The following is a 22,692-nucleotide window of genomic DNA, read 5'->3' on the forward strand; positions in this document are numbered from 1 at the left end:
CTCATGAAATATTTCAGAAATTAATTTGAAACTTTATCAAATTAGGCTTCATCAAAGCAGCAACACACTCATTTAAACCAGACAGGTCACAAAATAAAAAATGAGGCAAAGGAAACTCAGCAGAAATTCAGCACAGAGAACTGTCAATGCAAGGAAGCTGCATTGTCCATGGTCCTGAACTACAAATTATAAATGTAACATTTCAGCAATCAGCATTGAAACATGTGCTATTGTAAATATTTTGCCGATTTACAAATTAGTGAGATACATGTGCCTGTTGGGGCGCGCAGATTTTTTTAATCCTTGGTGGCACTGAGGAGAGGGCCACTCGCAAGTCCTGTTCAACAGAGAGCCGTGACCTCCTGTTGTTCTTCATGTAAACCAGAGTAGAGAACGCCAACTCCAGAGATGGGGTCGTTACTAAAAAAATGTAATATATTACATATTACTTTTTTGTAAAGTAATATATTACACTACTTCGTTACTATCTACATAAAGTAACTCGTTACTTTACTCGTTACTTTACTCGAGCACGTACGAACTGCACATGCGTGAGTGGCAATAACTTTCCTTACCAGCAGGCGGCGGTAGTGTGTATTTGTCATTCAAAACAGGCAACAACCGGAAGACAGAGAAGAAGATATACGTGATATAAACAAACAACAAATAGCGTGTGCGTTAGCTTCACCTTAGCATGTGTTCTTTGCAGGTGCTTGTTGAGGTTTGCAGTGGTGTTTACAGCAGTGGATAACAGCTTCTGGCCTGGACACAGTTTGCACCTCACCGTCACATTCCTGTCTATTCTAAGGACGAACTCAAAATAATGGGCATACCTCCACCCCTCGAAAGTTATCGCTGACTCAGCCATGTTTATGCAGCACTGCACGTGGAGATGTGACGCACAAGTCGCGCAGATTACGTACATATAAAGCTACAAAGTACTGATAGTAAATTTAAAATTAAATAATTATTTTTGTGTAGTTGTATATTGCAATAATAACGTATGGTTGTCACAAAATCCCACGGCACACCCAGACTTGCCTCACGACACACCAGTGTGCCGCGGCACACCGTTTGGGAACCACTGGTCTAATGGATAGTGAGGTGGGCTGGAGATCAGAAGGTTGTGAGTTCAAATTCCACCTGGAACACCACTAAGTGCCTTGAGGAAGGCACTTAGCACTTAGTTACTCCAGGGAGAATGTCTCTGTAAGTCGCTTTGGATAAAAGCGTCAGCTAAATTAAATGTAATGTAATATACTTGAAATAGTGGCTCTGCAGCAGGTTTACTCGACATTGAGCCACGGCCTCACTAGAATGAATGGAGAGAGAAAATAAATCTAGATTTGGCTTTTAGTGCATTTACAACTTTAAGGACCTAATGTTTCTAATAAGGGCTATACAATAGTTAATACTGGGTAGTTTATTTAGTTAAAAAAAAATCCACCGATTTACAGACGTCTCTTTCCCCATGTTAGTCAATGGGAAAAAGTTGTTTTGGGCCGGGTGATGTCACGGACTGATACGGTAGTTGCAGTACCGATGTTTGGACACAACAATGTTGGGCACATAGTCCGGCACACTTCCTGGGGGCTTGCCTAAAGGCCCTGTCACACTGTCCCGAAATTGACACCCGATGGACACACGATAAAGGAAATGTTCAAATTCGGCTGTGATCGTAGCAACAGCGGGCCATTCGTGAGGGCATCTTAAGCCATCGTATGACCGCCGGTGGAGTTTCTCAGGCTCCGGCAGCAACTTCGTGAGCGGCAACTTCGTAAGGTACTCGTGAGGGCATCTTGTCAAATCGTGTCATCTTCGTGTTATCATCGGTGCATTCACCCTCACTCTGATCGGGGCGAATGCCCGATGGCACCGATGATAACAAGATACCCTCACGATGGCCTTACGAAGGGCAACATTTACACACGAATTCAACGCGAAAATGAACCTTCGCAAGGTCCTTCGGCAATTTTTTGGCATGCCAAAGATTTTGCCACCGCTCACGAAGTTGCTGCCGGAGCCTGAGAAACTCCACCGGCGGTCATACGAAGGCTTAAGATGCCCTCACGAATGGCCCGATGTTGATACGATCACAGCCGAATTTGAACATTTCCTTTATCGTGTGTCCATCGGGTTGTTTTATTGCACAACAAAATCATGTAAATATATTATGTAAATAACCCAATTTGTGTTCTGTGAAACTAAAAAGGATATAATATATTATTTTGAAGGACAGTTGACAGGAAGTTGTTGTTATGGAAACAACATTATGGAGAAAACGTAATATGTTCTACATATAACGACGGATAAAGTAAAGAACAAAGTCTGAAGATATCAGTACAGTATCATAGTACTGTAACATAATTGTTTTTGGTACTTTCATTGCAGTTGTATGTCTTAAATGTAATGTAAATGTTGCCTTCGTGTGTGGTTCGGGGCCATCTTCGTGCGAAATTCACAATTCCATATTCGTGTGTCTATCGGGTGTCAATTTCGGGACAGTGTGACAGGGCCTTAAAGGCCCGGACACACCAAGCCGATTTTGGCCGTCGATGGGCATCAGGCCGACGATGAGTGTCGACACGCCCTACTCAGATTGGTGTGTCCTGCACCGTCGTGTCTTTTCAGCCATGCCGAAATCGGTGGACAGTCGGCCAAAGGCCGTCGGCCAAAGAAATCACTCTGATTGGCTGTTAGCTTAGCGAATCAGTGCATGAGAAGCGAAACGGAAGTGAGGGACCCAAACAAACTATTAAGAAGGCAAATCTGAGATTTCATTTAACTCCAGCTCTCGACACAGGTTCGGGAAAGCCCCATGAGCTTCTCGCTGTAGAGTGAAAATGGAACGCACATACTATTTGTTGTTTGTTTATATCACGCCAGAGGTTGCGCTAGACTTTTTCACTGCCCGTTATTTTGACGGACAGGATCGTAAAATGTCCGTCGGCCTTTACACTCTGGGGGGAGAGCACGGTCGTGAACTGTCAACGGGGGTGTGGGGGGGGGGGAGCACAGTCATGAACTGTCAACGGGGGGCGGGGCGCACGCTTGTGAACTGTTAGCGCCGTGTTATGCATGCCCGACATTTCAATGATTTGTACGGCAAAGTTGGGTTTGAAAACGGTATCATTTCCTTTTTGGCAGGCATGCATAACACCGGAGCCTCGCTGCGGGGAAACTTTGGCGCTGTTCCGAGTTTGTTCTAATCCATCAAAATGACAGACTGCTTTCAGATTTTTCCGTCATTGTTAAAAAAAATCCATCATAGACGGAATATATTCGGTTAACGCAACCTCTGTTTCACGCAGTCTGTTCTTCTTCTCTCGGTTATCACGCAGTCTGTCTTCCGGTTGTTGCCTCTTTTGAATGACGAATACACACTACCGCCGCCTGCTGGTAAGGAGAGTTATTGCCACTCACGCATGCGCAGTTCGTACGTGCTTCTTGGCCGTCGGCTGAAGTCTTTGCGGTGTGTTCCAGTGCGACACATGGCCAAGACGCAGAGACACGAGGCGACACAACAGTCGGGGGTCCGTCTGTGTCAGTTCTTTGATGTCAGCTTGGTGTGTCCGGGCCTTTAGCCGACAGCCTCCCGATTCAACATGTCGAATCGGAGGCGGAAGGTGTCGGCACTACCGAAAAGACACGACGGTGCGGGACACACCAATCTGAGTAGAGCGACACGACGCTCATCGACGGCCCGACATCTATCGACGGCCGAAATCGGCTTGGTGTGTAACGACCTTAAGAAGTAATTGGAAAGCAAGTAAAAAAACAGAGTTCCCATTTGATACATTATGAAGTTTGATACATTATGAAAAATGACTGTTGAAACCACAGCTACACATCAACAGAGTTATTGTTTGATCTGATACTGATATGGGCCCTAAATGATGAATATGAAACCATAACTTCACAAAAACAGTGCATGAGTTCTTTGAGAAAGATCACAAATGAAAAAAGATATGGTATATATTTAAAGAAAATATGAAACCATCACCCACAGTAAAAGAGTATGGGACACCATAAAGAAGCTATTAGAACATTTGTAACCTTTTTCTTGATATGCATAAGCAGAAAACAAACAAAGTCGCTGAGAGGCTGAGGTCGGGCCTGTTTGCAATTGTGTGACACGCTACAAAAAAGTACTTGAGATCAAAAACTGTTGAAAAATAATGGAGTTGAATGAAAACTGGGATGATCAACTTATTTTCCTTGGACATAGACATTGTTATAATAATCAAAGCAATCATTAAACTTGCGAGTACAGCGACCCTGTGTCACCCTCTCTTCCACACACACACACACACACCTCATGCAGGTGAACAGGATTATAATGAGTGCCGCCCATATCCATGTGACCCAAGCCAACCAATCAATTGTGATCAAACAAATATCTTATATTAAAACAAAACGCATTACTATACACGTTTCATGGCTCCTACAGATGCTATAGTTGAGATCAAAGACTCTGCCTTTCTATGGTCATTCAGATGTATGATTTCTGACATGTCTTAAGATGACCTGCTTAGACTCATTTCACAATGTGTATTTTTCTCTATTCAACTGCAGTTTACTAGTTTGGTACTAAAGATGACAAACAGAGGTTATTCTATTTATCAACTGGCTACAATACTGCATTGAAGCACCCATTTAGAGGAAAGTGAAGGCAGTTATGCAGACCGTAAGGCTCAATGAGATGCATTCATGCACAAAAACAGTCAGTAAAATGTTTAACAGAATCTTCCCCTGAAAAAAAAATCTATGAATCCGTAAAAAACGTTAAACTAAATACCTGGTTTCAGCTGCTGTAATAGTATTCTATGAAAGCAAACCGAATATTTTCAGGTTTTAAAAAAAACAACTGAATGTAAAGAAATGCCACCTTGGTTTCTGGGAAAAAGTGAAACTGCATTTTTACAGTTTTATGTATTCATCTGGAAAATAATCGTCAGATTAATGAAAAAAGATAAAAAGCAGTGTGTCACGGTCAAATGGAATTCATTTGCTTCTTACATACACTAACTGTTGGCCCATAGAACATGGTATATGCTGTGAATTAGGCAATTTAAAACGGTACTCATACAGACTGCTACTGTCTTTGTGTGAATATGTGTACAGAGAAGTTTTACAAACAGCTTTTTTGAGTGGATTAGGAAGCACAACTACAGTAGTAACAGAGTGAAGAGTTATCAGAGACTGCATAATCTGCATTTTAATAAACTGCTAAACTAAGCAGGTTGGATCTTCTCTGTTCACGGCAAGCAGCTCTTATAAAGATAATCTGTAACTCTGGAAGAATCCACGAGTCAGACGGTGAAGACACTACCGAGAAGACCCCAAGAAATCCAAATTTAGAGGAAAGTGAAGGCAGTGATGCAGACAGTAAAGCTCAGAGATGCACACAGCTGAAAAAAAGTCCATAAAGCAATTAACAGAAATAAAAGTACTCTGAGAATCTGTTAATCCCTAGTTTTTGTTTAAGCAAAAATACCAATAACTCACTGGTTAATAGTGATAGTCATCTTTGACAGTAAACTGAATATCTTCTGTGTTTTTGTACAAAATTAAAAACTGCCATCTTTGGCTGAAAAGAACCCAATTCGAACTTGAATTCTAAATTTGTGTGGACCAAGCTAATCATTCAGAAATAATGGTCAAATGTCAAAATTGATAATGATGAATATATACAAACGTAGCTTTAAGGAAGGCTGAACTTAACAACTGTATCATGGAAACAGAAATAATGTGCTTCTTAAATACAGTACATGCACATCTCATATAACTGTATTAGTGTCAGTGCTTCTCAAAGTGTGGCCGGTGGACCGTGAGCGCTCCCTAGTGGTCCGTGAGTATATTGGTAAAATTACATATTGGAAATAAATTAATTTAAATTTTCCGCACTCTCGCTGGAATATCTCCGCAATGGAGCGAGCTTAAGTTTCACTTTCAATTGCATGATATAGCCCAGCGCAACACCTTGATCACACATGTGGCCACTTGTTTGTACCATTTTCAGGCAATTTGTAATCTGTTCTAGATTTTGTGTTCCAAGTTAGGTGGTCCGCGAGGTTTTTTTTATTGGTTAAGTGGTCCTTGGTATGAAAAAGTTTGAGAAACACTGGGTTAGATGAAAGCAATAATATTAAGTTGAACCGAATATATTTTATTTAAACTTAATATTATTACTTTCAACTAACCTGATAGTTATGTGAAATCTGTTTGCATTATACATTTCATTAAAGTCAATGTTTAAGTTTTTTCAGTGTGCTGTGAATTAAGCAAATTCAAAACCATATCACTCAGTATGCCTCGTACAGACAAACTGGTGCTACTGTGTTCATGTGATGTGTGAACAGAGCTATGACGCTTAATATGAACGTATCGATTAGGAAGCACAACTACAGTAGAACAAAAAAAGTTGTTAGCGTAAAGAGTGATGTTAAGCTCTAACTGTGTATACTGCACTTTAATAAGCTGTTGAACTAAACATGTTCCATCTTCTCTGTTCATCTGTTAGCTCTTTAGCAGATGAGCTGTACCTCCGGAAGAATCTAAATGAGTCCGACATTACAAATACTCAGAGGTGAGGCCACTACTGAGAAATAGTAGTGGCCTACTGTGATCTGAAAGAAATCAGATCACTCTGGTCCACTTTTTATCTAGACACACATGCAGCCCTCTCATTTTGAGTGTTGTATTACCATTAACGTCCAAGAACACGTACTTAGCTATTATTGGCATTGAAGGCTTTTTTTTTTTACAGATTTGATGTAAGTGTCATGTGATTCTCTTCATTCAGGTGATAAGCATCCTGATTGTTCACCCATGATACTTTAAGATTGCTTTTTCTAGGAATACCTTATTTTTGCAGTCGGTCTTCCAGCATGTTAAACAGTCCTCTAGTCGACTGAGTGTACACACACTCTCACACACAAACAAAAATACTGGGCTATATTGTGTTATTATCACACTTTCACATAATGCTATTTTTGGAGACAAAAACATAACACAAAAACCCTGCGATACATCCACTCAGAATGAAGGAACTATAAATTAAATCCATAAGATTGTTAAATAAAAACACAGATTCCGACAAACGTTTTTTTTCTTCTGGAAGATAACCTTTTGTCTCATGTGAGGGAATATTCTTTTAAGCAGTGTTCACCCACAGCGTCTTTGAGGGCACAGTAACTGCAGCGGCCATCTTGCCAACTCCAGGGAGTGTAGTGTAAAGTTTGCACATGGTGTGGCTGCTACATGTTCCTGGTGATTTTGTAAGAGGTGCAGAGGGGGGGTGCAGAGGGGGCGAAGGTGGGGGAGCCCATCTCCGGGGGGTAGGGCTTCAGGCCGTTCTGCTTGTTGTCTCTCAGCTTGCGGACCACGATGCGGCAGAAGTCCTCCCCCTGCCGGCGGCAGTCGTCCAGCAGCTGGCGGACCTTGGCAGTGCGCGTGCTCTGGGTCATGATCAGCTCGTAGTCCTCCTGCATCAGCAGCGTTTGGGCCTGCAGCGCGTCGCAGCTCTGGTTCAGACACGCCACCGTCATCTGGAGGACGATCTCCTCGCGCCGGGCCTCGATCCACCGGGCGATTGGGCCTTGTAGGGGGGGGGAGTGACGCAGCGGGGGGGAGTAATCGGCTGCAACTGGGGAGAAATTCAAATTAATTAATTAAAATATTTTTGTTTAATTGGACTTTTAAGAACTATATCAGAATCAGAATTCCTTTATCTGTCCCGCAGGTGGGAAATGTAGGATATTACAACAGCAAGAATAGAGTTCAGATGAAGTAAAAAGAGTAGACTTACATATTATATAAACAAGGAGGCACACTTTATTAATAATACAACATAATAAGAAAAATTAATAAGTAAAATATATTATCCACTGTGCTTATTTAATATCTAAAATAAAAAACCAGCCGGCCAGCTAACCAATCAGAGTAGACTGGGCTCTGGTTTCAGACAGAGGGTGAAAAGAGGTGCTGCAGCACAGAAAGTATGAGAAAGATAAAGAGCTTTTTGAACATTAGAGCATGGAGACATATCCCTGTAGAGACACTACATAGACATATTAATTGCGAAAATGAGCAGAATAGGGCCCCCTAATGTCCTAAAATGTACTAGACCTATGTTATATATTTAGTTGAGCGCACGTTCCAAAATGTTTCCGAAACCTAGAGAAATGTATTATTCCAATCAAAGTAACTGTCTGTTTATGGGGTCTGCCAGAAGCTGTCATAAAAGCCACATTTTTACAATTCACTTTTTTAAATGTGCTTGTTTTTGACAATATATTTTCAATAGATTAAGTATTTTAGTCATCAGAAATCTGGACCTTAACTTAGCATAAAAACAAGCTGAGCCAATCTTAGCCTTTAGCTCATAGTCCCCTCCGAGATGTCAGTTTCCAGCGATATTGCATTGAAGAAACACCTTATAAAACTGCTTATTCAGTGTTTTTACTAGTTTGAAAAACCTGCTCTGTTGGTTTTGGAGAGGAAGAGCCCGAGGAAAGTCCGGCTGCAGGTTTAAAATAATGAACAATAGAGGAATCTTAACCAAACTCTGGTAAACGCTCTTACCCTGAGGCTGAGGCTTGATGGTGAGGTTTTCCAGCTGGGTCTCACAGCAAGTGGCAGGCGGGTCTAGTTTGACGGGTATGTTCAAGTCGTTCATGGGCTTTGCACTCTGGTAGCTGTTCAGATTGTTGTCTTGGTCCCTGAGAGACGCAGGGGCCTCCAGAGTATTTGCTATAAAAGTCGACGGGAGCCCCTCCCCATCTGAAAGAGTGGAAGAAGAGGTGTGACAAATCTAATATCGCATGCAGATCATTGATTACAATAGATACAAAGTGAGTGTCCTCACCTTTAGAAAATGCCATATTGCTGCTGCTGAGAGCCCCAGGGACCGATATGTCCGTGTCCTGGGAGGAGCCAGAGCAGGAGGTGGAGGTGGAGCTCTCCTGTGGCACAACATTCATTGAAACTTCAACATAGGCATCAGATACCACAGACAGACAACTTTCACTGACCAACATTAGACTTCATCTGGATGTAGAGTGGTGCAGTGATGATGTATTTTCATAGGTTGACCCGGAAGTTAACAGTGCAAGGGCGCCCTCGACAAAAAGCAATACGATTTCCTCATTGGAATATGGCAGAAAATAAGCTCTTAGTCAAGACATGTTTATGGTACGTTTTATTCAGCTGGATAATCTCCACTTATTAACACTACTATTAGATTTTTAAATGCAATCGACAGAAGTAAAATACATTCAAGTACGCTAGGCTACAAACAAACTACAACACGTTCACCACTAAGCTAAAGACAGAATGGCGTTGGCGTGATGTTGTTTAGTCTTCTCATTTGGCCACTTGTTAGCAACTGCCGTTTATATGACACATGGAGGCTACAGATATTAACGAGTGGGGTATTTACTGAAGTATTTTATGTCATAGAACAAAACATTTAAATCTCTCCAGCTCGTGCTAACCATAGATCTTATTTCATGCTTCTAACCGCAAACACGCTAAAAGAAAATGACGAGACAAGGGAACTGGAATCGGTCAAATGCTAACTGCCTTCTGGGTTTGAGGACTCATTCCTGCACCACTGTATACCCTCAGATATGTGAGCTACTGACCGGCCAGGGGCTGCTCCTGTCCTTCAGCATGTTGAGGGACCCCTCCTCACTCCTCTTCTCACTCACCGGCTGTGCTGAGCAGCAGGCGGACCCCCACCGCAGCTGGGGAGAGGAAGAGGATGTTAACAACGTGTTCAATCAAATATACCTGACCCAAACGGGAACACTTAATCCAACCTCTCATAAATGTGTGATGCAGAAGTGTTTCATGTATCTGCCTTCCCTGTTCCTCGTACTGAATATGAAAGCTGCACACCAAATACTACTGGCTGTTTATCCCAGTTCTTATCATTTAAAAGTAAAAGAGAGTAACAATTGATTATAGCATTTTTTTTTTATATAATTAAAATAATAGATAATTAATAATATTAATATATAATAGAAATACAATTTAAAAACACAATTAGAATGTGTTATTGATTTCAATTCAAAGTCATGTTTATTCTTAAATTGGCAAGTTAGAATTTTTGGCAAGTTTCCGATTTTCTTTCTTCAGCATTTTTATTTTTGTGGCATTTGAAAATTCTTTAACTTTCTGAAAATGTAAAGTTACTGAAAGAGAAAAGGAGAAAAATGTGTTAAAGTTCAGCATGAATAAAAGTTTCCTTTTGTCTCTGTGTTTTTACAATATTATCATAATTTGATATAACTGCTTCAAATATAAAAAAACTCATTTTATACACACTGCATCATGTCACTTGTTTACCATACTGGTTCTTAATTTAACTTTATAATAGCCTTACTCATATGTGCACAAACACAAACACCAGGACCTGAAAGAGGAAGGACATGCTGAGGGGAAATGATGAATGTGTTATCCTCTCTTAGTCACAGCAAAACTCTCCAAAATTACACACAGCTCAAGATCTACATCCCCTTCTTTGTGTGGCGTCATCACATTCAGAACTAGCTTCATTAGCTTCTCATAACTAACTTCATATTCTGAGACAGCAGAATATCCCTCATCCCGCTCTAAAGTCACACTAAGGGTTAATAACGGATGAGGAAGAAACACAGGTCTTTGGAGGAGGTAATGAAGCTACAGTTGTGCTCCTCTCAGTGGGACAGTAACACTTGAACAGTTACATCCTGTGGAACAGTTGGCTGTAAAAGGGGAACAACTGCAGTGTGAGTGCAAAATGTGTAGCAACTGGAAGACATGAAGAGAACATGCCTGGTCATCAGCTTTCATTTCAATATATCAGCGTTTACATGTTTTATTTAAATGTGTATTTCTATGTGATTTGTGCATCTGTTTATGAATTAACTCGATAAAGAAAAAGTTTTTTTTTTAAAAAGTAAAAAAACTGAATTGATTATTTGCAAAATTAAAACTTTTAATATTTAAAAGAGTTTTTATTTACAATGAAGATTACAATTCTAGGATACAGAAAATGCCCACTTTAGGTTATGGTATCTTTTGACAAACCCTTGCCAATTATTTATGTTATAAATTAATAAATAAATAAATTATAGTGAAAACAATTAGTATTTTGCTAAGCACCGAGGCTTTCCTGTAATCAAAATTAAAATCTTTGGAGTATGCTGTTGGAATATACTCTGTCAATAGATGTATTTTATACTGTTAGATATTTGAGTGATATTGTCATAACTACCGTATTCATCCACAGTGGAGTCTTTGAGTGCCAAATTGAAAGAAGATGCCCTTAAGGTGTTCCTGAGTATCGTGTTCACAAAAGAGATAGACAGCCAGAAACCAAAAGAAGCTGTGAGGAGATCCCTGACTAACCTTTGACCTCTTGATCTCCAACACGGCCTCCAGGAAGTCGATTTCGTCAAACGTCCTCACCATGGGCTCCAGCTCGATCAAACACTCTGAAACCACGCATCGGAACTGTTAATCACACCGCTCTCTGGGCTGAGATCAGATCCAGAAACGTGCCAATGGAAATGTTACTGCATGCTTGGTATTTAGGGTACTTTCAAGAACAGATGAAAGAAAGCTGTATGGTTAACGAAACATTTAGAAACAACGGTTTCAGGGAGTCTGCACTACAAAAACTACAAGTATATGTGTCTAGTATCTAGTCAAAATAAGTCTTTACACTTGATATACATGTAAGACCTAATGACTTAGGAACTATCAATGCAGTGAGATATAGGGTCTTGTTTTTAGACGATGCATCTTAAGTATCCTGTTAAGTCAAAGACTATTGAAATCATCTTATTTTGAGTTGTATCTCAGATCACGTTTTTTTTTAACATTTTTATTGGAGAATCACCAATTAACATCAGAAAACAGGACACTTCTGAGCATTTCTGTCTTATTTTGTAACAACATTTCCTGATTCTGGTCAAATATAGTTCAAAATAACTTCTCCCAGCTAATTACAAGATCTGATTTACAGTATCTAAATATCCCATCTTATTTAAGAAATTGTACCAAGCAAGTTTGAATTTGTTCTATTGGCAGATTCTTTTACTTATTACATGCAATAACAGCTTGTTTTCATAATTTTTTACTCATCTTTGGAATAGCATTTTTTCCAGTGTGTAGATTTACCACAAGAATGTATTGACAGATACATAACTTTCATTTACTCTAACCACCACACTATGCATTACATGAATGCACATAATGTGTGCTATTCTAGTTCATTTCAATGCAGTGAACGCCGCACATTGTTTAAACCAGTCTGTAGTTAGTCACTTAGTTCGTATATCTGCTCTTTGTTCAGTGATCAAAAAGTGTCTCTGATTACTTCAGTTTATTTCAAACTAGGAAGTCATTTGTGAAGTTATCGATACTGTTATGGAAATAATTGTCATAGACGCCCAGATGTGACATACAGGACAAACCTTGATGTCTGTTTACCTCCTTTAAGGACACAGGCGGCTTAGCCAATAATGTTATTGTTCCCATTCTGTGACCGGTCAATACTGGGTCACAGATGGTCTGTGTTGTGGGTACACTGGGACACTTCCTTCTCTGTATTTGTGGACTCCAAGGTGAAATCTTCGAGGTCATAAGTGTCCGACGCAAGTAGCTCAGTGTTCCCACACTGTTTAGGCTATCTTCTCAAATATGTTGTTTACTCTCTGCGAAACCAGTTAGATGGGCTGGCAAGAGAGAGGCTCTCCAGAATTGACGTGGCAACTCTACCGTGAAGTCAGAACCTCTGACTCTTGGACTTGTGATGTGAATCCTCCGGCCGTTAACTCCAAATAAACCACCAGTGTTTGACATCAAAGCTACTGCTCCTACCGAGTCGGTGACTCCCACTGCATAGCTACACAGAAGTTTCCTCTACAAATACCATTTCACTACAAAAACCTAAAATAGGTGGCAGGTAAGTGTCCTTTCCAATAATTGACCCCATTTGTTTACATGAACTGTGGATTAGGACAGATTTCACTGTTTAAAAAAGACAGTCAGAGGACATTTCAGTAATGTGACCGGAGGCTGACACTGCTTAGTCAGAGTCAAAGTTAGCACTAACTAGGAGGATTTGTCTGTTACTCAGCATAAAAAAAGAAAAGTCATCCCAAACTGTGAAAAAGGTTAACCTGGTTCGACAGAGTGCAATCCTTTGAGACGGCGTAATTTGTCTTTTTCTGGCAATTGAGTTATTTGTGGGAGCTTACTGAGGAAGGAAGGTCTTTCGTCGGGGTTGGTGGTCCAGCCGCAGGTCATCAGAGTGATGAGGGTCTCTCTGTTGGGGATGTCGGGGGGCAGGCTCTCCTCCCCCGTGTCAGGACGCATCCCACGCAGCACACTAAACATGATCTGCATGACGTTGGTCACCTCTAAACACAAACACAGATGTTTGATTAGCCTGCTAGCTCCATAAAAGGTCACTCAAACTAGGATACAAGTTAAAAACAAGGGTTACCTTCGAATGGAATCTGCCTGGACAGCACTTCCCACATGATGATGGCATAGCTTGAATGTAAACATGACAGAGAAAAAGTGAGGGAAAGTTAGAGTTATGTAATTCTTTAGGACTGGATTTCCCCCTCAGAGCTGAGGGACTTTACATTGAGCTAACCATAGAGGTGGCTTTGAGGAAGGAAGATGACTGGTTGACCTGTTGCAGAAATCCAAAGCTATTGTGCAACTTCAAGTTCCCCTCCATACATGTTGAAAAGAATGTAAAAATATCCTCACATGCTACGCTCACAAAAAATCATCAGAAAAGCTTGATAGCATATCTACTTTACCTCCCTCATTGGAACATTCTGGATAGATGAATATTCAGATATATGAATATCTATATCCAAAGTCAGAGAAGATTCAGCCAAACATGTTTGAATTACATGAGTCTGTTGGGAACCGAAATCGGCTAACAGATGTAACAGGATGGTACGGAAGAGGATTAGGGCCAAATGTGAATTTTGTTTTGGATCTGAAGTGAGTTTTTTTGTCTGAAGTGCAAGAGCAGAACGAAAAAGAAAATTATAAATCACTTTTGGTCAGATCTCAAATAAATCTTCACATGTGGCTAATGCTCTTCCATAGGATTGTAACTATAGCTAGCATTGTTTATTTAGTTGATGTTAGCTTGTCACTGACAGTGGCTGATACAACGTTAGCAGTTGACAGGATTTTTCTTTACAGATCATTTCAAATAAAAACTGCACACTCAACAGGTTTGGAGTCAAACTTGAACATGCTAATGCTAACTAGCGCTTTAGTCTGAGTAAACTTTACTTGAGGTTTTAGGTGTTTTTGTCTGTGTTTGGGATTTTTTTTTTTTTTAAAACACCTTCAATTTCAGGGGGTGCGCGGGGCTCCGTTGGCGGGGCTCCGTTGGCGGGGCTCCGTTGGCGGGGCTCCAAGACAATGGTAGGGGAAACACTGCCATATACTGTGTCTGTATTTCATATGTAGGCGTGTGGTGCAGTGGATTGTGCGTTGGTGTTGGGATCAGGGGAGCACAGGTTCAAACCCCACTGCAGTCAGCATGTCGTTGTGTCCCTGAGACACTTCACCCCAAATTGCTCCTGTGGGGATTGCCCACAGTGTTGAGTATGTAAGTAGCTTTGGATAAAAGCGTCTAACAAGTAACATGTAATGTAATGTAATATATCTTTCCTAATTTAACCAATGTTTAGACAAATTAAATAAATATGTTAGGCCATAAGTAGTTTAGTTTATTAGGGTTTTTGGTTAGTGTTATGTATTTTTGGGGATGTGATGTTTCTGTATGATACATGAATTCTCTGTCATTCTAGACGTATTAATATTACATAATGTAAATACTTTCTGTTTAGTGTCTGGGCCCATGTTCTCAAGCTTCTGATAGCTTATCGTTGCATCCCATTTCACATAGTTACATTGAAGGTGGGATATGTAATTTATTTCAGAAATACTTTTTGTTATATTCCATGGAATGCTCTTAACATCCCGATAGCAATTAATATATTAAATGCTTTGAAAATAAATACATAATAAAATGTCATCTGTGGAAGCCGTAGTACTGTAAAAAGCACGACCAATCATCTGAGCCTATTGTCTATTGAACTTTTTAAATCTCAGCTAAAAACTCACCTCTTTGCACTGGCTTTTAATACTAGTTGAACATTACATTTTTATATTTGTATGTGTATTTTATTTTTGTATATGTTTCTAGTTATTGTGCTTTTTATTATGTTTTTAATTATTGTAGTTACTGCCTGTACAGCACTTTGGTCAACTGAAGGTTGTTTTAAATGTGCTATATAAATAAATAAAGATTGAGATTGAGCCGGCCCGGCTAAAATAACTGGATGGCCTACCTGCCTGTCAGCCTTGCATCTGTGCACAAACTTATCTCGTGCCCTCATTGGTCATGTGCGTGATCGTGTGTGTTGGAGGAGGGGCTCTGTAAGGAAGTGGCAGATTTTTTCCGGCTGCGTACTTTCAAATTCTAGCGCACTCGGGCTGGTTTCTCCAAAATTACCTACCCCACCTTTTTATAATACTTATTTTTATTTAAATTGTGAATTAATAAATAATGATGATGAATATATCGTCCAACAAAAGTTGTTATTCTGAAAGTCCTAATACTTAATTTAGCCTTCCCGCGGCACATTTGAATCTCAGACTTTAGGGAGAGCTCTGACCACTTCCTTTGAGTAGAGGAATGTGGAAACATCTCAACTCATCCACTCAACAGACATTATGAGCTGCCATATACAGCAGACACCAGAAAACACATATTTTAGGGTAGGGGATCTTTAAGAGACTGCAACAGGAGGGAAGTGTATTTCTTATTATTGTAACAGTTACCACTCCCTCTTTGACAGATTCCTGAAAGCAAACCATTGTCCCGTCATGATTGACAGAAGGAATCTCTGGCGCAATCCGCACTCCGCAGCACTGTTCTGTTTTGGTATGCTAACAATCCAACACCATGCCAGCTCATCGTCACACCTTGCCAGTAACAAAACTTCCTTTCGTGCTGAACATGTATTTACTATCCGATGAAGTCATCAAGAGCAGAATAATTATACCACTGACCATTTAAAGATCATACACATATAACAAATCAAGATTAAACTCATGTTATAGACAGGCTTGGGATCAAATGTATTGGTTTATGTAATCAGGATACAAAAAAAAAGAGGTAATTGTTACATTTCTAAATATTGGGGATCACTAGCAGGATTATAATGTTACTAAAAAACAAAAAAGAGCATACTCTTGTAATAGGAGCTGATTTTGTTTCTGCTTGATGCTCTGTACTATCTGTGAATCTATACGCCTACTGCCTGGATCTGCTTTATGGTTTTCCTTTGGTTCATTTGTTCTCCTTTTAATATAGCAGGTGAACCTGTTCATAAAATAGTGTGTAGTGTGTTCGAAACTAAAACGGAGCATTTCCTGTCAGCTCAGATCTTATTTCTGCTTCTTTAAACTGTAGTGTGTGCTCATGTGTATCGTTGTCACTGGATAGCTATTTCCTGAATAGGCTTCATGAAAGGCAGCTTTTCCTATCAATACATTAATTTCTGATCCTAAATATCTTGGTTATTTATTTTCTAAGGTCACATTGTTCTGTTGTCTCGCACAACACACTTAATGTTAAGAAAACATCTTATTGACATTTTGAGGTAATCCAAAAGTAACAGAAAGTAATCGTTACATTACTGCTTTATTTTGTTACTCGGGTGAAGTGACATTTCTTTACAGGTAACTAGATATTGTAAGAGAATACACTTTTTAAAGTATCCCCCCCTCATTTCTAATGACTAGTCACTGAGTCTCGGGTCTCACCTGTACACGTCGTGCTTGACGTCGGCCCGGCGGCTCTTGGAGGGCTCGTACTTCTCGGGGGGCATGTAGATCACCGTGCCAACCATCTCTGTGGGCTTAGACCCCGAGCCTCTGCTGACGGACAGCTGGCGCCACTTTGAAAGACCAAAGTCTGCAATCTGGACGGAACAACAGCAGAACATCAGCATTATTAGATAATACTATATGTGTTTTTTTACTTTGATTTTCTTCGATACTTTACTAACCACAAACAACGGAAAGGCTTTGTTGTGGGAGAATTGTTCTCCTTGATATAATGAGATGCCGAACTCTTGTTTCTAAACACTACATGCTTCTGAAGCAGCATTTTCTACAAGTTAAGTAGACTTTAATTATAATAAAAATTAAAAGTAGGGCTTCAAATAACCTCTTTTTAACTATCCAATAATTTGCTGATAATTCTTCAACATTGTTTGATAAAGTATGTGTGAGTGTATGCGTGACTTCTCTGTGTTTGTCAAGCAGCGGATCTTGTAAATTACTGGAACGATCCGCCTTATTGTACACATGGTGATAATGCCAGTAAGACAACCACCCTCGGTGACACCTATGCGTTCAGTTCATACCGTTCCATATGCTTGACCCCGCACATACCTTAACATGAAACTCCCCATCCATCAGTATGTTCTGCGTCTTTAGGTCGTGATGTAGGAGTGGTGGGTTCATGTTGTGCAGGAAGTTAACCCCCAGCGCAATCTCATACAGGATCCTCAGCCGCAAGGGCCAGGCCAGCACGGGGTACGTGTCCTTCTGTAGCCGGGGGCAACACACCGGGAGACAATGTTAATATAAGTATCAGAGGGTTCATACACTTTTTCACCAATGGTTTTCAATGACTTTTCCATGACTTCTCCATGACCTTTACCTAATTTTCCATGACCAAAACAAATGACTCTTTCTCAGCGGTACCACTGAAAATGGTTTATTTTAACATGGAACAGGAAAATAAGGTCTGCATATGAAACATGTCGTGCCTATCTAAAACAAATCAAATGGTAGGCTTACTAGCAACTAAAATCTCTCACCAGCAAAACACCTCGTCAGTTAAATGCCATTTTACGTTTCATTACTATACGATACAGTATTTATTATCATTATAGTATTACTATTTCGGCGATTAGATAAAATATAAATTATATTTGATGCAACTTTAGTTAAATTTCCATGACTTTTCCAAAACTTTGGGAAAAATATTGTTTTCCATAACTTTTCCAGGGCCTGGAATTTGCATTTTGAATTTCCATGACTTTTCCAGGTTTTTAATGACCGTAAGAACCCTGATCAGTTACTATTGTATTGTAAAGTTGCCGTGTACATTTGCTTCTCTACAGGTTTTTAAAAAAAGGATAAGTGTGTGTGTGTGTGTGTGTGTGTGTGTGTGTGTGTGTGTGTGTGTGTGTGTGTGTGTGTGTGTGTGTGTGTGTGTGTGTGTGTGTGTGTGTGTGTGTGTGTGTTTGAGAGAGATACAAATGTATAGAAGGTACAGGAGCACCTACCGCAGGGCACCACGATTTGGAAAAAACGATTATATTTGCTATTTATTTTGCTTCGCGATATTTAAAAGGAATTACCAATTTTGAAACAATATTCATATTTGTATTGGAAACCATAGTGAAATACAGATATGTACCTATGTATTATTATTAAATCTGTAGAATCCTTTTGAAGGCTTGAATATCCCCGCAGCCCCACAATAATCAATTTGCACAATTTCTAAATGTTATCAAAAAATACCCTTACTGTGATTTAAATGTTGCACCAGTCTATAACGCGATTTCGATCAAATTTAGATGAGTTGTGAATCCTTACCCCACAGTATACGTTAATTAAAATGATTACACGACTTAGTTTAATACTCGCTTCTAATTGGTCAGTTGGGACATTTCAGAGGTTGTTAATACTTGCTACCTCACCACTGCTAAAGAGCTAAAGGGTCATTATAACTGGTTATAATAATGATATTAATAGTATAATAAAGTGATATGTCAGTGCAATGAGCACACACTGGAGTGGGGATTTCCCTGCCTGGTTTTGGAGCATGTGATGTCAGACAAATGTGGGAACAGACATATGAGTCTTATTGTTTGTCTCTCTTCCCCTGCTGGTTTTGAAGACTGTGACAACTTCCCAGTTTCACTTTGTGCTGCTGGAGAAACGGCTGTCCCACAGGCATGAAGGCCATTATAGACAATACATATGAATCATTCAACTTTAACGATTCATGCTCCCTTATCTTATCTCTGTCACTTTATAATAAGAGAGCTCTTTTCAAGAAGCCTCTTTCACTAAAGTGCCTAAACAAAAATGTAGCATGTGTCTGACTGTGTAGCCTTATAGCCTAGGAAAGTAGCAATCTCTTTAAATAGGATCATGATTCATAAACTTTGGGATTGGACCTATTGCAGAGCATTTACATGCACAGACACCTGTATACAGTAAGACACTACGGGAAAGGCATAACAGGGCCTCTTCAAATGAATTGATTATGATGTTAGGATTAGATCAGTTTCTAAATGAACTTCTCTAATTGTTATGAAACGACTCGATGACATAAATCTACCTCGTGGAGCAACTGGTCCAGGGAGCCATTGCTCATGAACTCTGTGATGATGCAGAAGAACTCGGGCTCGTTGCAGATGCCAAAGATCTGGATGATGTAGTTGAACCTGGCTTTGTGGAGCACCTCGGCCTCCTTCAGCAGGCTGTTCCTGTGTCTGAAACACAGCCAGGGACACACCGTCAGTCTCTGTTCTCACACAGAGAGATCATCATGCCATAACACTGAAGACATTTGCTGTGGGTGTATACAGAGTTACAAAGGATTGAAACGTGAAAGCTGATTTTCATCAGGGCTCAGCGATGTAGAAGTGATGATTACATTTATATGAATGCTTTAAGATGTTGATTTACAGTACATCTTGATGGGCCAAATCACATGTTCAAGGATTCATGGTGACCTTTGTACAACTGTTGTCTTTAAATGGGTCAAGTTTATTCATTCATTTGGACTACAGAAAAGCAATGACAAGCACTTCAAGTGTTGCATAAACAACAACAAGCAGTCACAGAAAAGTGTTTAAGGTGAAAATCACAGCATCAACACTGGACATTTGGGAAGTTTAAATCAAGGCTTGCATTTGTATCAGATGTAGCCACACTGTCCCAGGCGTTATTTATTCTCTGTGGACATTCAGTTTCAAAAAACAAAATTCTTTAAATATAAAGCTCTATAACATTGTAGCTTATAATTGTTGGTCACATGAGCACAGGTACCTTTCTTCAACGGGATTGTCGAGTTTCAGGCACTTGATGGCCACGGTGGTCCTCCAGTCTGAGTGCTGCGCCTTGAACACTGTGCCGAAGCCCCCCCTGCTCAGGTAGTACAGGTCCGTCAGCTTCTGGCAGGGGATCACCGGCAAGGTGCTGGTCAGACTGCCGATGTTCACACAGCCCACAGCCGGGTACGGCTCCATAGCAGCTTGTGAGCCTTTACGGGAACTCACTGGGGATGTATCCTCCACTGGGTCAGCCTCTGAAAGCTGAACTGCCACTTTATGGTAAACGCAATGAGAAAGAGCTCTTCCATTCACACGCATGAAATAATGTCGCTAATGACTGCTAGCAAGCTAAGCTATTGTAGCGGAGGGCTGTCGAAAAAAAGAGCCTCCGATAAATGGTTCACCCGTTTACAAAAAAGCAAAGCCCAGCCAAAGACTACAGGTAACTGCGGGACCTCTCACTCGCCTGTTTATTCATGGTATGCTGCCGGCCCGCCTCTAACTAGCTGTCACAGTCAGAGGAACAACAACTGCGGGCTGCTGAGCGCCGCCAGGTGGGTTTGTTGTTGCTAATGACGACGCGCTTCCGGGTTTTTGAAGATGCGTTCAAGTACAAACTCAAAAGATTCATTTGAACTCGTTTTTTTTATTGCGGGAATTATTTTCCAAACAGCCCTCTGATAACAATCAGCCTCTAAAGGAGGAATTATAGATAGGGGCAAGTCCAAATATAATGATGTAGTAGCCTATGAATAGGTTGTTTAATAAATAGCCTACTCTGCTTCAAATTCTCTCTTTGGTTTCACTTTCAAACAAAAGTAATATCCTCCGAGCTTCACTCCAAATGTTCATGTCTGTTTTTTGCTGCTGGAGTTTCCCAAACGTGGGGAATTCCAGCCTAATGCTGATCTTGATGTGACGACATATTAGCGATAAAAAGTAAACAAGTAATGCACGGCCAACTCTACCAACTAGGGGTCACTGGGAGGTTTGTGGCTAAGGCTGAAACAAGATAAAAAGTATATTTTTTATAATTAGCATAAGTCTACATTTGAGTGTTACCTATTATATTACCAACACAATTTAATATCCTTTTAACCTTTGAAATTCACACCTCAGAAAGAAAGGAACTGACAAAGCGAGTGACATAAGTTCTTTATGTAGGCTATGCAAGTCTATTTCAATAGTAGAATAAAATAGAGTAAAATAAAATAGATATATGGATAGATAAATAGATAGATAGTCAATTATAACTCCTAATAAAAATGTCAAACTTATTCTGTAGGATAATAAACTTAAATGGTAAAAAACACATTCTGTAGGTCTGTCATTTTTGTTTTCACAGACAGATAAACCCCCTGGGGGACTGGAGCACATGACATGATGACTCACTGAAGCGATCGGTAAGGAGGTTTAAGAGGTTTTGATTATCAAGCCAGCAGGACACTTTGAACAAAGAAACCCTGCTGTACGTCATTCTTACAGCCATTACAGACGGGGATCATTTGCACTAAACTGATGTAAGAAGACTTTTACACTTCTGTGTGTTGTAGTACAAACTCACCAAGCATGGACGGTTATAAAAGGGGCCAACAGGGGCCAGAACCCCTCTAACACTGAGCTTGGACCTCCCTGTGGCCCCCATCTAAAAGAAAAATCTACAATAATGCAATTTGTGATAGTGTGTAAGCAAAGAGTGTGCTGTAACCCGGGCCAAAGGAACAGGAAAGCTTTTTTTTGGCCAATTGTGTAATTTTATAAAATTGTTACTTACTGAAGCAAATTCTGTATCTAAAATAAATACCAACACTTATCAGAAATAAAATTAAAACAAAGTGTTGAAAACTTGAACAAATCTGTAATATGCTGCTCTCATTAAATAACTGGCCCCAGCACTGCCCCACCAGTAAAAATGGTCTAGAACCGTCACCAAGACAACCAAAGATGGCCGTGCACTCTTTCCATTTCCAATCCAAGTGGACCAAACTCTAGCATGGATCAAAAGGGGGGTCTACTGTCTTCCATGAAATGTGTTATAGAAAAATAACATTATTAGATTTTTAATATTGTGGGGTGAAGTGGCATTTTATCATGTTCTGAATCATAATAATGACAACTTTTTTTTTAAAATAGTTTGTCTTGAATTGGATAATTTGACTTTATTCACCTCAAACTGCTATTTATTGGTTAAATGTTTGGAATCACATTAGGTCAACATTTTTATCACATGTTTTTTCATTGTGAAAAGTATCATACATAATGTCCCTTTAAAATGTATGGAGTAGAAGTAAGAAGCATTCAAAGTACTTTTAACAGTACATGAGAACAGTACTTGAGTAAATGTTACTTTCCACCACTGTTAAAGACACACATATTTTGATTGACGCTGAATGTGATGTCACACTAACATCATGTGACTTCCTCACTTGAAAAACCTTACATAACTTGTGTGATAGAGGACTTTTTTCTTCCTATCATATTATTGTAGTTATATATATCCAAATCCTTT

General features: G+C 40.0%; 1 protein-coding gene across 1 annotated transcript; it reads right to left on the reverse strand.

Annotated features, from left to right (window-relative positions):
- Positions 1-6,453: 6,453 nt before the first annotated feature.
- Positions 6,454-20,757, reverse strand: ripk2 (receptor-interacting serine-threonine kinase 2). The gene is made up of 11 exons (XM_034215489.1): positions 20,179-20,757; positions 19,466-19,619; positions 17,500-17,655; positions 16,867-17,024; positions 13,502-13,551; positions 13,254-13,415; positions 11,398-11,483; positions 9,648-9,749; positions 8,870-8,966; positions 8,587-8,784; positions 6,454-7,648 (listed from the first exon to the last, which is right to left on the reverse strand). The coding sequence occupies exons 1-11, from the start codon at positions 20,499-20,501 to the stop codon at positions 7,260-7,262; spliced, it is 1,875 nt and encodes a 624-aa protein (XP_034071380.1). The 5' UTR covers positions 20,502-20,757; the 3' UTR covers positions 6,454-7,259.
- Positions 20,758-22,692: the final 1,935 nt, after the last annotated feature.

Source organism: Gymnodraco acuticeps, unplaced genomic scaffold, assembly GCF_902827175.1.
Source record: "Gymnodraco acuticeps unplaced genomic scaffold, fGymAcu1.1, whole genome shotgun sequence".
Classification (NCBI taxonomy): domain Eukaryota; kingdom Metazoa; phylum Chordata; class Actinopteri; order Perciformes; family Bathydraconidae; genus Gymnodraco; species Gymnodraco acuticeps.

Excerpts from the sequence above, each read along its gene's own strand:
- ripk2 (XM_034215489.1), bottom strand. The coding sequence starts at position 20,501 with ATGCGTGTGAATGGAAGAGCTCTTTCTCATTGCGTTTACCATAAAGTG. Across the intron at positions 13,552-16,866 it reads GTCAAGCACGACGTGTACAG|CTATGCCATCATCATGTGGG; the intron begins GTGAGACCCGAG and ends TTTACATTCAAG. Across the intron at positions 11,484-13,253 it reads CGAAAGACCTTCCTTCCTCA|AGTGTTTGATCGAGCTGGAG; the intron begins GTAAGCTCCCAC and ends GCGTGGTTTCAG.